At 39.5% G+C, this 20,557-nt stretch overlaps 1 protein-coding gene across 6 annotated transcripts in view; it reads right to left on the reverse strand.

The window, feature by feature from the left end:
- LOC308077653 (protein NLRC3-like) overlaps positions 1-19,021 on the reverse strand; it is a 46,198-nt gene extending 27,177 nt beyond the window's left edge. For 2 of the 6 annotated variants that reach the window (XM_080418482.1, XM_080418478.1), the window contains exons 1-5: positions 14,525-14,634; positions 7,483-7,656; positions 6,342-6,455; positions 1,654-1,767; positions 959-1,060 (exon numbers count right to left, since the gene is read on the reverse strand). In XM_080418482.1, the coding sequence (XP_080274608.1) occupies positions 959-1,060; positions 1,654-1,767; positions 6,342-6,455; positions 7,483-7,637 (485 nt within the window). In that variant the 5' untranslated portion in view covers positions 7,638-7,656; positions 14,525-14,634. The other 4 variants (XM_080418480.1, XM_080418479.1, XM_080418481.1 and 1 more) reach the window with 4 other exon arrangements.
- Between the last annotated feature and the right edge of the window lie 1,536 nt (positions 19,022-20,557).

Raw genomic sequence — 20,557 nt, forward strand, 5'->3', positions numbered from 1 at the left:
CCATGTCACTATAAAGCCAGACATCCATGCTGACATATTTCTTATAAGGAAAATAGCTAATAATAGACCAGATAATTTATTATAGATTAAACACTTTATTATAGATGTTTTCTTTTTTTCTGGACATGGTAATTTAAAATGTAAAAAGCAAACTTACACTGTTCTTCCCTGCCATATCAATATTAAGAATGCATTAGAAAAAATGTTCCCAAACATTTCAGGCCACGACCCCTCAAAATAATCACCACCCAAGCACTTGGAATTGTAGCCATTACATTTAGTTTGACTCGGTTCCACAGATAAATATTCTGCAAGGCGTTGTGAGCTTGTAGATCGGCTATTCTATAATTATTCATTTCAGCTCGTGGTTCATAACTGGATTTTCAGCCATACTAATGCATGCAATGTTTTTTTACGAAACTAGGCAGTATGGTAGAGGGTCATGAAAAACTAGAGAGATCCACAACCATTGGCCAAAGGGTGGCGCAATAGCACTTGAAACGTTTAACAGGTATAACACTTGAGCCGTTTGACCTACAGCCATGAAACTTCATCACACATATGCGTCTCCTCATGAGGAATAACTTTGCCACTTTGATATATTATTATTATTATTATTAGACTCGACTTCTTTGTTTTCTTTCTAAATTTTTTTGATATTGTTGCTGTCGGGTGGAAAATGTGTCAAAAACGGTACATTTTCTAAATTTAAATACAAAAAATTAAATATGTACAATCTCAAAATATGTCGCAATGCGGCACGTTTTGACCATGTAAATCTGCTGTTTTTGCTACTTTTGTGTGACATTGTAGAATGATGAAGTAGGTTTAGGGCATTAATTTATAAAAGAAAAAAATATATATGGAGATAAGACTCTGTCTGACAGCAACGATATGCAACTTAGCATAAGATACAGTACATAAATACATTTGTGTATGTATAGGAGGATTCACAAACTTTGTGTGTGGAGGTCCAGGTTCATTACTGAAGTTAGGAGGGTGTGGCATAGACCAGTCACTCTTCATAGACACACAGCTGGGTGTTGGAGACTCTGGTCTTCTGGAATCATTCAGAAATATATATTTTTGCACTTATGTGAATGAAAAAGTGTGATTGATGAAGATGATTCAATGTTACATCCCATAATACAAGTATAAGAGTTATTTATTTTTTACTTTTGTATTAATATTCTAGAAATTGTTGTACAGATATATACGTGCACACAAGCAGCCATACTGTAGTGTAACTTCACCACTGACTTCATTCACAAACTGCACACATAGTAACTTGCAATTGATAACAAAATATTAAATATTATTAGACTTCTGTTTTGTTTTTTCATATTGTTGCTATTGGGTGGAAACCTCACAAGTTAATTTTCAGAATTAAAATGCAAAAATAGCAGATCTACAAGCTCAAAATGCGATATGGTGTGTCTTCAGCTTGTAGATCTGCATTTTTTGCGACTTTTGTGTCACACCGTAGTATGACGAAGTAGGGGATTAATTTACAAAAGAAAAAAAACATGCAAAAGGTTAAATATGGATATAAGAGGTCTCTGCCCGACAGCAACGATATGTACTTAGCGTGAGATATATATTTTTTTAAGTTATAGTGTTTTATATATTATGTATATAGGAGGATTCACATACTTTGTGTGTGGAGGTCCAGGTTCATTACTGAAGTTAGGAGGGTGTGGCATAGACCAGTCACTCTTCATAGACACACAGCTGGGTGTTGGAGACTCTGGTCTGTGGTAAAGACTTCTGGAATCATGACAAATATTTCCATAATTATCATGTTTATGAAAAAGTCACCTTGATCATTTAATGTTACATCCCATTATACAAGTATTAAGACATTATATTATATACAAGAAATATATTTTGATTATGTTTTTCCCTTGAGCGTGGGGGTCACCTTTCAACTGCAGCAACAAGGTAAATAGGGTCCACTCATAATTCCCATTATTCCAACCATTAGGTTAGTGTGAGGTTAGGGAATGGTTTGGGTTGGACTTCAGTGCTAAGCCTTTTTTAGAAAGGGCATCCTTTCCGAAAAAGGCAGAGCAAGGAATTTTTGCTCTCGCCATCTTGTTTTTGAAAGAAAGTCTTTTTGGGATCCCGTTACTCTTTAATTGTAAGGTCCTTGTACTTTTACATTCTGTTTACTAAGTCTTTAATCTAAATTCTAAATCTTAGCCCTAAGTTCTTTTTGGCTGTTTCGCCTTTCCTAAGAAAGGATTCCCCATTTAGGGTTAACCATTTTCCCTTTCTTCAAAGTTTAGGTTTTTAGGCATGTTTACAAACTATAAATAAAATTGCCAGTGAACTTTGTGAGGAATGTTCACTGGGGACTGTGCATGGCAGGTACGTCCAGTCATCCTGAGTCCCACCTTAGTTGGACCGCATACCAAAAATCATCCATAGTCTCATTATAAGAATGTTTACAGGACTAGGACTCAATAAAAGATTTAAGAAAACAAATGTAGTTATGGACCCAACCGCGATGGAGGGGCGCAGTCTCAAGCGAACTTGAGCCACGGGAAGCACCACCGAGCGCGCTAAGGCGCGCGAGTTGCCGTGCTGAACGTTGCGAAGTTCGCTTTGAGCCTACTCAGCCCCGTCCGAATTATGTACCGATAGGCACAGAATAGTAAATGATGTTTGTGGGGACTGCGTTTGCCCCAACTGAACCTCCCAGTGACTACTGGTCAATCCTAGTGCGTCTTTCCTGAGACTAGAACAATTCTTTATTTCTGCTACAGGGGTTAGGCTTAGAGTAATGAGAACCTTAAGACCTTTATTTTTAAGGTCCTTATTATTTTGCATTTGTTCATCTAAGTCTTCCTAGGTCCATTGTTTGATTATATGTGTCTTTAACCCACTTAGTCCTTTTGAAGGTTGAGTGGGCATTTGGGTTGGCTACTCTCACACCTATTTGTGTCTTAAGCTATGGGTCAGGAAGAAGCCCCTTGTCTTCCCCTAGGGTCGTTGATGCTTCTGTGCTGGTCCTTAATCTAGTATCTAGGTCAGGTGTTACTCCTCCTTTCTCTGAGTGGGTCTTTGTTCTTTTAGTTCTCTCTGAGTACCTGGTGGTCTCTTTGTGTTTCTGTGAGTTTGTTTGATTGAATTAAGAAGGGTTGGTTTGTGTGTTTCTAAGGTTTGTCATATTAAGTCCCTCTGGAAAAATTGTACCTAATCTGTTTATCCATTAACGTTTCGGACTCTGTTTGTCCTTCGTCAGGCAATTGTGATTCTCCTTGTGAGAATGATTCAATGGTCCTCCTACTCCTGTATTTATGCATTGGGAGGTGGGCGTGGCTTTTTTCTGCTTTAGCCTATCAATTTGTTTGGAGGTGTGGCTGGATGGCCTTTGTTTCTTCCTTTGTCCAATCAGTGTATCTATGGGTGTGGCTTATTTTCCTCATTTTCACTCTGTGTCTATGGAGTGAGCATGGGTTGTTCTGTTTCTCTTGTGAGATTTTTTTAAATAATGAAAGAAAAGAGAAAAGGATCTTAGTAGACTCCCTTTCAAATGTTTGAGGTACTCGCTGGTTAGGGAATGGTTTGGGTTGGACTTCAGTGCTAAGCCTTTTTTAGAAAGGGCATCCTTTCCGAAAAAGGCAGAGCAAGGAATTTTTGCTCTCGCCATCTTGTTTTTGAAAGAAAGTCTTTTTGGGATCCCGTTACTCTTTAATTTTAAGGTCCTTGTACTTTTACATTCTGTTTACTAAGTCTTTAATCTAAATTCTAAATCTTAGCCCTAAGTTCTTTTTGGCTGTTTCGCCTTTCCTAAGAAAGGATTCCCCATTTAGGGTTAACCATTTTCCCTTTCTTCAAAGTTTAGGTTTTTAGGCATGTTTACAAACTATAAATAAAATTGCCAGTGAACTTTGTGAGGAATGTTCACTGGGGACTGTGCATGGCAGGTACGTCCAGTCATCCTGAGTCCCACCTTAGTTGGACCGCATACCAAAAATCATCCATAGTCTCATTATAAGAATGTTTACAGGACTAGGACTCAATAAAAGATTTAAGAAAACAAATGTAGTTATGGACCCAACCGCGATGGAGGGGCGCAGTCTCAAGCGAACTTGAGCCACGGGAAGCACCACCGAGCGCGCTAAGGCGCGCGAGTTGCCGTGCTGAACGTTGCGAAGTTCGCTTTGAGCCTACTCAGCCCCGTCCGAATTATGTACCGATAGGCACAGAATAGTAAATGATGTTTGTGGGGACTGCGTTTGCCCCAACTGAACCTCCCAGTGACTACTGGTCAATCCTAGTGCGTCTTTCCTGAGACTAGAACAATTCTTTATTTCTGCTACAGGGGTTAGGCTTAGAGTAATGAGAACCGTAAGACCTTTATTTGTAAGGTCCTTATTATTTTGCATTTGTTCATCTAAGTCTTCCTAGGTCCATTGTTTGATTATATGTGTCTTTAACCCACTTAGTCCTTTTGAAGGTTGAGTGGGCATTTGGGTTGGCTACTCTCACACCTATTTGTGTCTTAAGCTATGGGTCAGGAAGAAGCCCCTTGTCTTCCCCTAGGGTCGTTGATGCTTCTGTGCTGGTCCTTAATCTAGTATCTAGGTCAGGTGTTACTCCTCCTTTCTCTGAGTGGGTCTTTGTTCTTTTAGTTCTCTCTGAGTACCTGGTGGTCTCTTTGTGTTTCTGTGAGTTTGTTTGATTGAATTAAGAAGGGTTGGTTTGTGTGTTTCTAAGGTTTGTCATATTAAGTCCCTCTGGAAAAATTGTACCCAATCTGTTTATCCATTAACGTTTCGGACTCTGTTTGTCCTTCGTCAGGCAATTGTGATTCTCCTTGTGAGAATGATTCAATGGTCCTCCTACTCCTGTATTTATGCATTGGGAGGTGGGCGTGGCTTTTTTCTGCTTTAGCCTATCAATTTGTTTGGAGGTGTGGCTGGATGGCCTTTGTTTCTTCCTTTGTCCAATCAGTGTATCTATGGGTGTGGCTTATTTTCCTCATTTTCACTCTGTGTCTATGGAGTGAGCATGGGTTGTTCTGTTTCTCTTGTGAGATTTTTTTAAATAATGAAAGAAAAGAGAAAAGGATCTTAGTAGACTCCCTTTCAAATGTTTGAGGTACTCGCTGGTTAGGGAATGGTTTGGGTTGGACTTCAGTGCTAAGCCTTTTTTAGAAAGGGCATCCTTTCCGAAAAAGGCAGAGCAAGGAATTTTTGCTCTCGCCATCTTGTTTTTGAAAGAAAGTCTTTTTGGGATCCCGTTACTCTTTAATTTTAAGGTCCTTGTACTTTTACATTCTGTTTACTAAGTCTTTAATCTAAATTCTAAATCTTAGCCCTAAGTTCTTTTTGGCTGTTTCGCCTTTCCTAAGAAAGGATTCCCCATTTAGGGTTAACCATTTTCCCTTTCTTCAAAGTTTAGGTTTTTAGGCATGTTTACAAACTATAAATCCAACCATTAGGTTAGTGTGAGGTTAGGGTTAGGTACAGGGTTAGTTATAATGGGGCCAGGCGGACCAACGGGACGTCGGAATAATGAGATGTCAAAATAATGACATGGCACCAGGTAAATAGTCCACAGTTTGTTGCATAGATAGGACATGTACACAAGCAGCAACAGGTTGTTATTATGAATTGTTATCCCATACATACGGTATCAGCTTACATACGGTATCAACACCACATTGTGATTTGTACGACTTCATTCACAAACTGCACACATAGTAAGTTACAATCTACAGGGAAGTCACGTTGTTATTAGAATATGTGTTGTTGTTTAATAATTTGAACATGTAACTTAGCAGGAGATCACTTTGTTGTGTCACAGTGTTATGTAATATATTGTACAGGAGGATTCGCATTCTTTGTGATACATTGTTTGTACAACTTCATTAACAAACTGCACACATAGTAAGTTACAATCTAGAGGAAAGTCAAGTCGTTATTAGAATGTGTGTTGTTGTTTAACCCATTAAGACCTGAGGCCGGTTCTACAAAATTAATCCTAACAGTTTTCTGAAAAAAACATATGTTGCTATATCGGTGGTTCTCAAACCTTTTAATGTCAAGGTCCCCCAATGTTATATGTATTTGGCCGCCAACCCCCATCTCAACATATTTTGTTCCAGGGACCCCCAGAAGCAACGATTTGATTTATAATGTTTTTTTTTTAAAATATATATACCCAAAGATTTTCACAAATGTTCATGATTTTTCAAAAATAGCATATCTACAAGTTAGTAATGCAGCACAAATTTGTGTTGTTTAATAATGTGAACATGTAACTCAGCAGGAGATCACTTTGTTGTGTTACAGTGTTATGTAATATATTGAATAGGAGGATTAACATACTTTGTGTGTGGAGGTCCAGGTTCATTACTGAAGGAAGGAGGTAATCCTTTAGACCAGTCACTCTTCATAGACACACAGCTGGGTGTTGGAGACTCTGGTCTGTGGTAAAGAGTTCTGGAATCAAAATAAAGAAATAAACAAAATATATGAATAAATAAATGAATTAATAATTTTAATAATAATGATCTTGTCAATTCAAGATTCTTTCTTGTTACATCTTTCTTGTATAAGAAAATACAAAAAACATAAATATAACAGCACAAAATAGTGCACATACAGCTGAATAGATATATATATAATAAATAGCTAAACAATGGACAGTGAAGTCACGTCATGTAGCATGAGATCAGTGTCGTGTAATTGCATATCCTCATGAAAGAGTATGCCAAAAAAAAGAAATTATCAGCACGTCACAGTGAAAACGAGGGGGGGACATATTTGACCACTGCTACACATCTATAAAAAACACTCACAAATCACTACTGCGACCAGCTTTTGGCACATCAAATCATTTATCAGTGTTTCTAATGCCTGGCTATCGGCAGAAGATCAAACAGACGCTACCAATGATTATAAAACTATTCAGCGCTGGTCTGACCTAATCTAACAGGACTGTTTTGATTCAATGGACTGGCCAGTCTTTATTGCGGCAGCTGAGGGAAACATTTATCAATATGCTGACGATGTATCACCAAATGATAAACCGTGGTTAAATAGAACTGACGTCTCTCTGTTTGATGCCATTAAACAGAGAGACACAAACTATGCACTCTGTAAAGCATCGAAAACTTCCAAAACGGCAATATGGAGTGGAGGTTCATTGCGAGTAGCAGGAGTCTATGGAATGGTCTTAGAACAAATTATAGAACCATTGTAGACTCTAAACCTCCCATTAACACCAGTGCAAATTACACCTCCTCTCTTCCTGATGACCTGAACAGACACTACTATCACTTTCAACATGACGGCTTGAATGACTGAGGGGTCTTCGACTGACTATGTGAATCATCAATTTTCAGGGGGCAGGCCTCTTTTTTTTACCTATGCTGCTATACTGTCTGAAGGAAGCCAAGCGAAGATTTACAATAAAGTACAAGACCCACCCACCACAACCCCCACCTGAACCCTTGGATTCACATACTTTGTTTCTGGAGGTCCAGGTTCATTACTGAAGGCAGGAGGTATTCCTTTAGACCGGTCACTCTTCATAGACACACAGCTGGGTGTTGGAGACTCTGGTCTGTGGATGTGCTGTTTGTCAGTCCCCTCCTCCTCTTTCTCCATGGACTCACTCATCGTGTGGTCTTTATTAAACCTGTCAGGATTACAGTCAATAAAATAAATCAGAAAAAGGTAAATGCTGCATGCAGGTGCACAACACATGCATTACTCGTAAAATGCATCAGATTGACACATTTAACCTTAATATGTGTTACCCTGGACCACCCTTCAAAAGCCTGTGGTCCCCCCATAGTCCCACAAAACCCAAGGGAAACATTGAAAGGGTAGAGAATCATCCCATAAGCCCCTTCTTACAAGGGCAATGCAATAAGGTTTCCCAACAGAAAAGATGTAGATAATAGCAGTGCTGGTGGTTTTCAGAGGGAGAGCCCAGTGCACACTGCACAGAGGAACTGGCAGTTAGAGAGCAAACAGTAAAAACAAACAAAACTAATTGATATAAGATCAATTTATTTGCATATTCCTATTGCAATACTAAGCAGTAGATTTTATTCAGTATTGTTTCATAGTAGGGATCAACATTATACATGGCCCGAATGCAGCAGAATGCACTTTCGACTCGCCCACTTGTGGCAGTAAAAATAAGGCCTTGTAATGTAAAATGTGAAACGCGTGTGACTAGTAAACAACACTGGGCCTCATTCACCAATACCTTTGTAAGTTGTCTTCTTAACTTTCTTCCTAAGTCAATTCCTAAGAGAAGCCGAGTCAGATTAATGTAACGTTATTAAAAGGCATAATTGTTCGTAACTATTCGTATGATGATGAATCCCAATCTGATGAGGGTGGTTGGGGTGGGGGGGTTATTGGGTCTTTGACTTTGACCTTGACATCTTTATTGATAATAAAACATTATGATAAAATTGCATAAATTGTCACACCATTATCAAAAGGATGAAAAAGAAGCTAGTGGCTTATTTCCATTGTGGTCCTTTCATATGTATGTGCAAATTATGTTGTGTTGCATGGGTGTATGGGGCTTGGGCTTCAACTCAACCTGGTCTATTCAGGTTGGATTGTCATTTTCAGGCCCGTTGAAAACTCTAAGGCAGTGGTTCTCAAACATTTTCATGTCAAGGACCCCAAAATGTACATGCATTTGGCTGAAGCCCCATCTGAAAATATTTTTCTGCCAGGGACTCGCATTTTTTTCAAGATTTGATTTGTGATTTTTTTTTTTTTTCCCCAAGATTTATCAAAATGTTTCGAAAATATCCGACCTACAATCTTCCTCATTTAGCTGTGGACCCCCAAGGACCCCTGTAATTTATTTATTATTTGATTTATTATACAATTGTAGAATTGAAGAAAACAGAATAAATTGTTATTTTGACCAAACATATCAGCACTCAAATGTGTCCAAGGGTGCTCTTGAGTGTGCGTAGATTCTGTTCTGTGAACAAATCACAGTTAAGAAAGCATTGGTGAATGTCTTGGGCTTCTCTGAGAGTATTGGGGAGTGCATTCCACAGGGTTGGGGCAGCAGAAGCAAAAACCCATATCGCCCCAGGTATGGTACTTGGTCCTGGGGACCTCAAGGAGGTTGGCGTTACCAGACCTGAGGGAGCGGGAGGGGACATGACGTTTGAGGAGTTTGAAGAGCTATGGGGAGCCAGATTGTTCAGTGCCTTATAGATGGTGAGTAGTAAAGTTATTATTTATCATTGATTATTATTATTGTGGGCTCGCTGCAGCAGCAGCGAGCACACTATAGCTAATTGTTACTATTTATTTCTCTCCCAAAAGTATGGCACCTAACTACTCCCACATACTTAGAAACTCCATTCAAACTTTGAAAAATCCAGCTTACTGTCGACACGTGTGCTTGTACTTTTCTTTTTTAAATCATTTGTAGTTTTTGAAATATTTAACTTTAAGCACCCAATGCATTTCCAATGGGTTTTGCTAGAGGACAGAGGAGAAATGCCCCGTGTTTTCGTAAAGTCACTGTGGCCACATTCACTTTCACATTCACTGTGGCCACATTCAGATCTGGCCACAGTCACTGTGGCCAGATCTAAGCTGTGTGATGTATACATTTTTAGTTAAGACCATTAATATAAACCCATGTACCTACACACTCTAGCAATCAGTGCAGCTGCTGCTATGTACCTAATCTGTCAGTCATTGGCTGTCAGGCAGTGGTGCTGCTAAGTGCTAAGTATATTTACTCAAGTACTATGCAAGTGCTTACCATGCACAGTCTAATTTTGAGGTCCTTTTACTTTACTTTTCATTTTTGTTACTTCTACTCCACTACAATGACAGCATTTGACAGCTTTAGTTACTTGTTACTTTGCAGATTTTATTATTAATTGTACACTGTAAGCTCCAAACTCCACCCCCCCCCCCCCCCCCAAACACACATACACCCCATACTCCACCGCCACCCCACCTCCCACACCACATGACATACCCCCCTCTGTCATACAAACTATACAAAAGAAAAGCTGATCTACAATGTGATGCGTGATGAGCTTGTAGATCTGCTATTTTGGAAAAAGCTTGACAGTCTTTGGAAAGTGTATGTAGAGGTGGTGGCAGTGGCTCAGGGGTAGAGTGGCCGGTAGAAAGACCGGATGGCAACTGCGAGGTTCACAGTTCGATCCCGGGCTCCCCCAGAATTAGTGTCGAAGTGTCCTTGAGCAAGATGCTGAACCCTTAATTGCTCCCGATGAGCAGGTGCCTTGCATGGTTTCCTCCGCCATCGGTGGGTAAAATATTGATGGCAATTCTTTTGTACATTTCAAGTGTGTATTGGTCAACATAACCCCCCCACACACACACACACACACACACACACACACACACACACACACACACACACACACACACACACACACACACACACACACACACACACACACAAACTTTAAACCATAGTAAATAGCTAATCTACAAGCTCACTGGAGCCAGGGGGAAGCACCCCGCACCCATCACTCCTGGCCCCTATACCCCTCCATCCCCTTACTACCATCTACCAGCTATTCAAGCAGGTGTTTAACTGATGGCAATTATGAGAATGATAACCGGTGCTCCCGATCTGATCAACCGGAGGCAAGTCTGCACTCACACACAACACAAAGACAGAGATACCGTTTCAAACTGAATTTGTACTTTTTATAACTACAGTTTTTTGGCTTTAAAGCAAGCCCACATTGTTTCTTCAGGAACAATATTTCTAGTTATTATTCAGCTCCTCAAAATTGCAGAGAGAGGGAAACAGAGGGATGGATGGAACTAGGGACGGGCAGACAGACAGACAGACAGACAGACAGGCAGGCAGGCAGGCAGGCAGGCAGGCAGGCAGGCAGACAGACAGACAGACAGACAGACAGACAGACAGACAGACAGACAGACAGACAGACAGGCAGGCAGGCAGGCAGGCAGGCAGGCAGGCAGACAGACAGACAGACAGACAGACAGACAGACAGACAGACAGACAGACAGACAGACAGACACACAGACACACAGACAGGGAGGGGGAGGGAAAGACCTAGGGACAGACAGACAGACAGGACAGACGGACAGCGGAAAGACCAAGGGACAGACAGAGGGAAGGAGGGAGAAGGACACACAGTAGTACACAACCAATTCCTCTGCTGTGCTCATGTGATTTACTGTTAACTACTGAGGTGACTCTTGCTGAGTGACTCACACTGTGAGGAATATCAGACTTGTCACTTAGCACTATTTGTTTAATCATTTATTTTATAGCATTATCTAACTCACCTTCTGTTACAATGGTCTTATGTTCTGTTCTGTATTCTAAATATGTTGGTGGTGATATCATGGGAGAGAGGGGTGGAGGGTCCCAACGAGAGCAGGTATTAAAGGGTAAGTTCAGATTTTTGGGCTTAAAGCTGTAGGAAATACTTACCATTAATGTAGTGGTTGCAAAGGTATTCATTGATTGCACGAGTCCCGTGGTCAGAGTTCTGGTCCGGCTCTGATGAATATTAAGTAGTTCCGGTGATTTGGTGGGGTCACTCATTAAAAATAAATTAATCACTGCGCTGCTGCAGCATACTCTCTCAAAACAAGGTGTACTGCCAGTGTTGCCATGTCCGCTTATTATAAGCGACATGTTAACCAATGAAGACGTGTTGTGAGCTTGTAGATCGGCTATTTTCAATATATATATATATATAGGTCATGTGGCCTATTGGTCCTGGCTGCTTATTTCTCTCGCAATCTGGCAATACTGGCAGTGCACCTTGTTTTGAGAGAGTATGCTGCAGCAGCGCAGTGATTCTGGACACAAAAAATAGTACCATGTGACAGAGAGGTCAAAGTTGAACGAAAGCTGCGCTATATGGTAGAAATAGGTCAACAATATGAATGACGCTAGTTTATTTGATTAATTCATTTTTAATGAGGGACCCCACCAAATCACCGGAACTACTATTGTCTGTTCTGGTGAACTACTATTCATCAGAACCGGACCAGAACTCTGACCACGGGACTTGTGCAATCAATTAATACCTTTGCAACCACTACATTAATGGTAAGTATTTCCTACAGCTTTAAGTCCAACAATCTGAACTATCCCTTTAAGTAATAAGTGATCCTTCATAGTTTGTCTGTTACATTTTTATGATAGAGTCGTTTGAGTCATATAAATACCTTACAATCAACTTTATGACAGCTGAATACTATATACTAACTAGAATGGTTCTAGTTAGTATATAGTATGAACAACACCCTACATTATCTTTTAATCATAAGACTAGAGAGATTTACTCTTGTATATTGTTTAAAACAATTACCCTACATTAACTTTGAGTTTTGAGCCGACGTCACAAAACAACATGGCGTGTTCAGTTCACCATGTTGTTGTTGTGTCGAAATGGTTGACTGTAAGATACTAACATTTCTATCACTGGGAGTGTCTACAGTGCTGTGTTTTTGTCTTTCTTTCTAAACTTTAATTGGGAGGAGTCACAGTGAGGCTGACAATTTACAATTTAGGCATTTAGCCTAATTAGAGGATTCATGGAGAGGAGGAGTCATGCGAAGAGAGGTGAAAGACACAGGTAACACCCCCCCCCCCCCCCCGACCAACCAATATGTCTCTCGCTTGTTCCTACTTCTCCCTCTCATATACACACACATGGGCGTACAGCATGGGGCACACATACACACACAGGCGCGCACCCACCCACCCCCACATTACAAGTCCATTAACCAGTGACACTGGTTAATGGACTTGTAATTCTCTGGTTAATGGACTTGTAATTCACTGGTTAATGGACTTGTAATTCACTGGCAGTGAATTACAAGACCATTAACCAGTGAATTACAAGTCCATTAACAAGTGAATTACTAGTCCATTAACCAGTGAATTACAAGTCCATTAACCAGTGAATTACAAGTCCATTAACCAGTGAATTACAAGACCATTAACCAGTGAATTACAAGTCCATTAACCAGTGAATTACAAGTCCATTAACCAGTGAATTACAAGTCCATTAACCAGTGAATTACAAGTCCATTTACCAGTGAATTACAAGACCATTAACCAGTGAATTACTAGTCCATTTACCAGTGAATTACAAGACCATTAACCAGTGAATTACAAGTCCATTAACCAGTGAATTACAAGTTCATTTACCAGTGAATTACAAGACCATTAACCAGTGAATTACAAGACCATTAACCAGTGAATTACTAGTCCATTAACCAGTGAATTACAAGTCCATTAACCAGTGAATTACAAGTCCATTAACCAGTGAATTACAAGTCCATTAACCAGTGAATTAGGCCATTAACCAGTGAAACAGAGAGAGATGGAGGGAGGGAGGGAGGGGGGAGGAGGGCCTAGGGACAGACCGAGACACACACACACACACACACACACACACACACACACACACACACACACACACACACACACACACACACACACACACACACACACACACACACACACACACACAAAGCACACAAAGCACACTCACACTGTGGTCACGTGATTTACTGTAAAACTGCAGACAGACAGAGAGCGAGAGAGAGGGAGGAGGAGGGCCTAGGGACAGACCGAGACACACACACACACACACAAAGCACACACACACTGTGGTCATGTGATTTACTGTAAAACTGCAGAGGAGACTCTTGCTGAGTGACTTACACTGTGCAAAAACAATGTCTATCACACAAAGATTTGGCGGCCACCCTGTAGTAACGTCAAAACGAGAGCAGCAGAGCTATTAAGTAAGAAGTGAACCGTCGCTTGTATGTTAAACTGTCATGGTAGAGTTGTTCTAGTCATATGAATACACTGCAATCAACTTTATAACAACCATGAAGGAGCTTGTTGTACAAAAACACACATTTCACCCACTTCTTTAAGTCTGTAAACCTGTGGTTGATTCTTAACTTTTACAGTGGTGGAAAAAGTACTCAAATTCTTTACTTAAGTAAAAGTATCAATACTGTAATATATAAGTACTCTGTTACAAGTATAAGTCCAGAATTCTAAATTTACTTGAGTAAAAGTACAAAAGTATTGGCATCAAACTACTTAAATTAGGCTACCAAAAGTAAAAGTACTAAAATGTTTGAAAATAGCTGATCTACAAGCTCACAACACGTCGCAGTGCGACGTGTTGTGAGCTTGTAGATCTGCTATTTTCAAATAGTCTATATATAAAATAGGGCTAAAGTGGTATGTTTCCTAATATCAAAATGTATATCTGAAAAGTAACTAGTAACTAAAGTTTTCAAATAATTGTAGTGGAGTAAAAGTACAATATTTGCCTCTGAGATGTAGTGGAGTAGAAGTAAAAGTACTGAAAATTGGAAATATTCCAGTAAAGTAAAAAATACCTCAAAATAGTACTTAAGTACAGTACTTGAGTAAATTGACTTAGTTAATTTCCACCACTGAACTTTTATAACACAAGACTGTTGCATATTGTTTAAAACAAGTCACTTACCCTAACCTGACACCGTCAAATGGAAGAAGCTTGCGACACACATTTGTTTCACAGCTCCTTCCTGAAATCAAATGCAAATGAGATTTCCGGAGGGAGGGGGTTTACCAGGCTACACTTACCCTACATTAATCTGTAAACTTTGATCCAACGTCACAAAACAAAATGGAGTGTTCAGTTCACCGTGCTGTTGTCGTGTCAAAATGGTCGACTGTGTATCAAGACACTAACATTTCCTATCATACCTGGTGTGTTTACAGTTTTCTCTTTCTCTGTATACTTCAACATGGGTGGAGTCTGAGGATCCTTGCCATACCTTAGCTTTTGCTGAACTGATGCCACTGGACATACACACAAAATAAACTGGTACAGAGAAAAGAATATGATGTCAAAATGTACATTTTCTTGTGTGTTACAAAATCGAAAAATCCAAAATAGGACCGTCATTTTTATGGCGGCCCCTTGGACTTTTGGTATTTTGCTGAGTGGCCCCTGATACATCTTAAGTTGAGTAGCCCTGTTCTAGCTTATGTTGGTTTCAGGGTGCAAGTCCCTGCAGTGCTGTATCCTGCTGACTGTCTCACCTTTGTCCTGTATGTTTACATGAAATGTTATCACTCAATTAGTTGTCACGCTGTCCAGTTAACAAATTTGGTTCCATTTGTACACTCTCAGAGTTAGGATTTTATAGTATAGATTGTGGTCCCAGAGATAAAAATCAAATGGGGGTCCATGGTCTAATGCATATCAAACTGGGGGTCCTTGAAATTAAAAGGTTTGAGAGCCACTGTGACAGGGGATACTGTGTGTTCATATTTGAGACAGTTATTTATGCAAATATTCCACTTTCACTTTTCAATTCATTAATGTTTTTAAATAGCCGATCTACAAGCTTGTAGATTGGCTATTTTCAAATAGCTGATGTATATAGGGTATATAGTAGCTTGCTGATTTTTATGCTATAGATATTAACACATTTTTCTGGGGACCCCAGTACAGTTCATCAGTACAGTTATTTAACATGACAGTGTGGTGCTAAAGCTGCAGTCGAAATCCAGCTCTTAGAGAACCACTGTGATATCCCCTGGTGTGTGTTCATATTATTTTAGATATTAAATGATGTGCAGGCCTATTGGCTTTGGACTGACAGAGACAGGCAGAAAGCTGTTCAATACATGTTCATCCTGTGTGCTGTTGCAGTGGTTCTCAAACCTTTTCATGTCAAGGACTCAAAATGAATATATTTTTGGCCATTTGAAGATTTTTTGAAAATAGCCAATCTACAAGCTTGTAGATCGGTTATTTTCAACCAGGTGATGAAAGGTTTAAAGTGGCTAAAATGTGCAACATGGATTATAGGCCAAATGCTACAGCAGAGGAAATGGTGAGAAATCAAATGAGTGATTGACTGTTTTAGACAATATGCATTGCAGATATGTTGATTCTAACCAAATGACTGTATCTGAGATATTTATTTATGTCTAGGCTCCTATGCTCTTGTTTAGTGTACATGATAGGGCAGTGGTTCTCAAACAGAGGGTGCACAAATGGAACCAAATGGACCCTCACAGGTCCATTTGGTTCCATTTATACACTCTTAGAGTAAATGTATACAATTTAAAATTATAAGTATAGTATAGATTGCTGTCCCAGAGGTAGAAAATGCTCAAATAGGGGTTCTTGAAATGAAAAGGTTTGAGAATCACTGTGATAGGGGATACTATGCGTTCATATTATTGTCTCCGCCAGGCCGAAAGGCATGGCGAGAGAGTATGTTTTGCACCCTGTCTGACCAGCTAATCTCCAGGACCGTTGGCATGATCGCAGCGAAACTGTGCACACCAAAATCCCCCAAATCTTTCACATGGGCCTGTTGTAGCGCCACCAGGAGGCCGCTTTTTGCAAAACCCATTTTTGACAGTACTCCTACAGATTCTGTCCAAACGTCACGTAAATCGGTACACAGTGGCCCTCATTTATCAACGGAGCGTATAAACCGGCTAATATTTTTACTGTAATATATAAGTACTCTGTTACAAGTATAAGTCCAGAATTCTAAATTTACTTGAGTAAAAGTACAAAAGTATTGGCATCAAACTACTTAAATTAGGCTACCAAAAGTAAAAGTACCCAAATGTTTGAAAATAGCTGATCTACAAGCTCACAACACGTCGCAGTGCGACGCGTTGTGAGCTTGTAGATCTGCTATTTTCAAATAGTCTATACATAAAATAGGGCTAAAGTGGTATGTTTCCTAATATCAAAATGTATATCTGAAAAGTAACTAGTAACTTAAGTTTTCAAATAATTGTAGTGGAGTATAAGTACAATATTTTCCTCTGAGATGTATGGAGTAGAAGTAAAAGTACTGAAAATTGGAAATATTCCAGTAAAAATACCTCTAAATAGTACTTAAGTACAGTACTTGAGTAAATTGACTTAGTTAATTTCCACCACTGAACTTTTATAACACAAGACTGTTGCATATTGTTTAAAACGGTCACCAGAGATTTCGACCCAGGACGATTCGACCCGGACCATTCGACCCGCTCTCGACCCGCTTGGACCTGACTTTTCGACCCGGACCGCGAGAGAGAGAGACAGAGAGAGACATAGAGAGAGAGAGAGAGAGAGAGAGACAGAGACATAATAATAATAATATGTACATCGACCAAACAATTACAAAGCTAATGGAGGCTAATGGAGGCTAAAGGGAGGGTCACCAGAGATTTCGACCCAGGACGATTCGACCCGGACCATTCGACCCGCTCTCGACCCGCTTGGACCTGACTTTTCGACCCGGACCGCGAGAGAGAGAGACAGAGCGAGACATAGAGAGAGAGAGAGAGAGAGAGAGACAGAGACATAATAATAATAATATGTACATCGACCAAACAATTACAAAGCTAATGGAGGCTAATGGAGGCTAAAGGGAGCGGTCACCAGAGATTTCGACCCAGGACGATTCGACCCGGACCATTCGACCCGCTCTCGACCCGCTTGGACCTGACTTTTCGACCCGGACCGCGAGAGAGAGAGACAGAGAGAGACATAGAGAGAGAGAGAGAGAGAGAGACAGAGACATAATAATAATAATATGTACATCGACCAAACAATTACAAAGCTAATGGAGGCTAAAGGGAGCCACCCATAGAGACACAGAGACACAGGCCATCAACGATCACATTCCTAAGGCTAGCAGCCACCATCCTCATCCCCATAGCAGAGTATGACGTTTTTTGCTAGTGGGGTTTTGTGAATAATCACATGAAGTATAAAAGTATGATATATAAGAAAAGTTATAGCTATAATGGTAATGCCTTTATTGATTGTATGCTGTGATTTGAATACACTATATTATTTGTATGTGTTATGGAAATGATTATTTTGTCATTCAAAGTGACGTTCAGTCTACACATTAGCAGCAGCTCTGTGTTGTCTGACAATTATTCTTGCACTCATTTTATTCTCCCATATAGAACGACACAATGTAACATAGCTCTGTTTACACATATACTACTATTTTTTACTTGAAAACTATGGGATGCCTATGCAATGAACGAGTTGGACATCACCCAGCTGCTGGCAGCTGTTGCTGAGGTGAACACGATGCCACACGGGGTCGGACTGGCAAGAGCGGACAGAGCCTGGTCTCCTTTCTCTTTTTCATTCCCCCATTTTTTTTGTATATAACTATTTTTGATAACTTGTTTTTCTATGACTGAAATAGTGCACATTCAATCAGACTCAGCCTTTTTGTAATATACATTTTATTTCAATTGTTTTTGTATATACTACTATTTTTGACTTGAAATTGTTTTACACTGCCCTGTTTTGTCAAATAAAATAACAGTTACGTTAATTCATTTCACCTCTTGTGTTGTGTTTAATGATGGGGACTACTGTAGATCTGCTACTTTCAAATGATTTTAGAGGAGAGAAGGACAAAACAGACAACATTACAATAAGGCATACATTATTATTTCATTTAGAAAAGAAGGTTTACAAAAAAATCTTCTTAAAAAAGTATGCAACTGGGGGAGCATGCTTACAATATTTACTCTTAAATATACTCAATCTTAATCACCACCGTCACCTTGTACTCTACTACCCTCTAGGGGTTACACCGTTTGTCTGTTTTCTGTTTTTATGTTTTGTGTGAGGACTGCGGATGAAAATTGGCATCTTTGCTAATCCCGGTGTATTTACGTTCATGTGACGTTCATTAATATGCTCTGTCCTGTCTAAATAAACAAATAAAGTAAAGTAAAGTAAAGATAATTCGACCCGGTAAAAACGGGTCGAACGGACTCGAATTTGCGGTTGGGCGAGTTGTCCTGGGTCGAAATCTCTGGTGACCGTTTAAAACACTTACCCTACATTAATCTGTAAACTTTGATCCAACGTCACAAAACAAAATGGAGTGTGCAGTTCACCGTGTTGTTGTCGTGTCAAAAATAAATGGTCGACTGTGTATCAAAACACTAACATTTCCTATCCTCTTTCTCTGTATACTTCAACATGGGAGGAGTCTGAGGACACACACACACACACACACACACACACACACACACACACACACACACACACACACACACACACACACACACAAAAGTCCAAAGTCCACTTTGGACTTTTGTGTCCACTCCAAAGTCCCACAGAGCAGAGGCAGACAGAGGAGGGTGGTGTTACGTAATAACTGGTTTTCAAGCTAAACTACTGCAGGCCTGTATAAGTTAGAATGTCTGTTTCTGTACATGTGTGTTGTAGGTCTGATATGTTGTTTTCAGTGACATGGGCGTGTTAGTGAACCATGAGGTGCAAGCATGAATAGAAATGACACAGGATGAGGGCTTCGGCTAGCGTCCAGCAGTGCACTTTTGTTTAAATACAACCCAAATATAAGTGAACAAAAAGCTGAAACTACATTAATCCTCCTGTCATTGAATGAGTCTCCCTCTTAGCTTTGTAGCCTATATTATGGTATTTATATCAAATGTAAATATGGATTTTGTTTACTGTACCCATGCACTTGTTTTTTTATTCTGTTTAAAGAAAAAAATTCTATAAAATGTGTTACAAAATGTCTTCCATGTGTATTGTTAACTCTGTGTTTCTTTCAGTATTGTATGCGCTTGCCAATTCTTTTTTATATTAAGTATTAATCTGTGATTAATCTGACTAAAAATAATAATTGTTTGCGGCCTTAATATATAATTTGCGCCCACAGTACTGAACAGTTTGGATAAAAGCATCCAACAGCACCACTACTACTACTACCGCTGCTAATCAGTCCCCAGTTTAACAGTTCTGCTATGCAGATAAATGTTCACGTTCTATTATTTAGATTTGTTGTTCCTTGATCACAAATGCTAAGAATGTTAGTTAGTAAGCATGTTGTCTTTTGTTTGTTGAGCCATGGGTTTGTGCGATTTACTCTGATTTTGCACTTGTAAGTCACTCTGGATAAGAAATAACTGTAAAATGTTTGTAGATTGGTACTGAGAGAAAGCACATTCCCCATTCAAGTGAATTCTGTTTCAATAACAATGTATTTTAAATGTGCAATTACTGTGATTGTCTGCACTTGGCATGATAAAAAACTTTGGTGCTATAATCAGTCTGACTCTCACCTAATGTTTTTCTTGTTTTTTTCATTAAAGACTTCACTTGTAACCAATTACATATATATATATTCATTTTATAGGAGAAAACTGCATGAACATACATGTAATGTCCACTAATGCCTTATGCTTAATTTAAAGTATTGAATGGAGTGATTTATAGCCCATTTTAATCTTAATCATAGAAATTGTGGGGATACCAATTATGTTCCTAATCAACTGGTTTGATGAAATTATGTCACGAAATGTTGCCCACACACACACACACACACACCCACACACACACACATAGTTTACTGTTTCACATGTTCTGTCCAGACTGGAAGCTTGCCACAAGTTCTTAATATTAGTTCAATCAATGATGTCAGTTTATGGCTGAGACTCTAGTTTTGTTGAAGAAACTGAATAGTTT

The sequence above is a fragment of the Gymnoscopelus braueri genome (genome assembly GCF_963280865.1).
Source record: "Gymnoscopelus braueri genome assembly, chromosome: 21".
NCBI lineage: Eukaryota > Metazoa > Chordata > Actinopteri > Myctophiformes > Myctophidae > Gymnoscopelus > Gymnoscopelus braueri.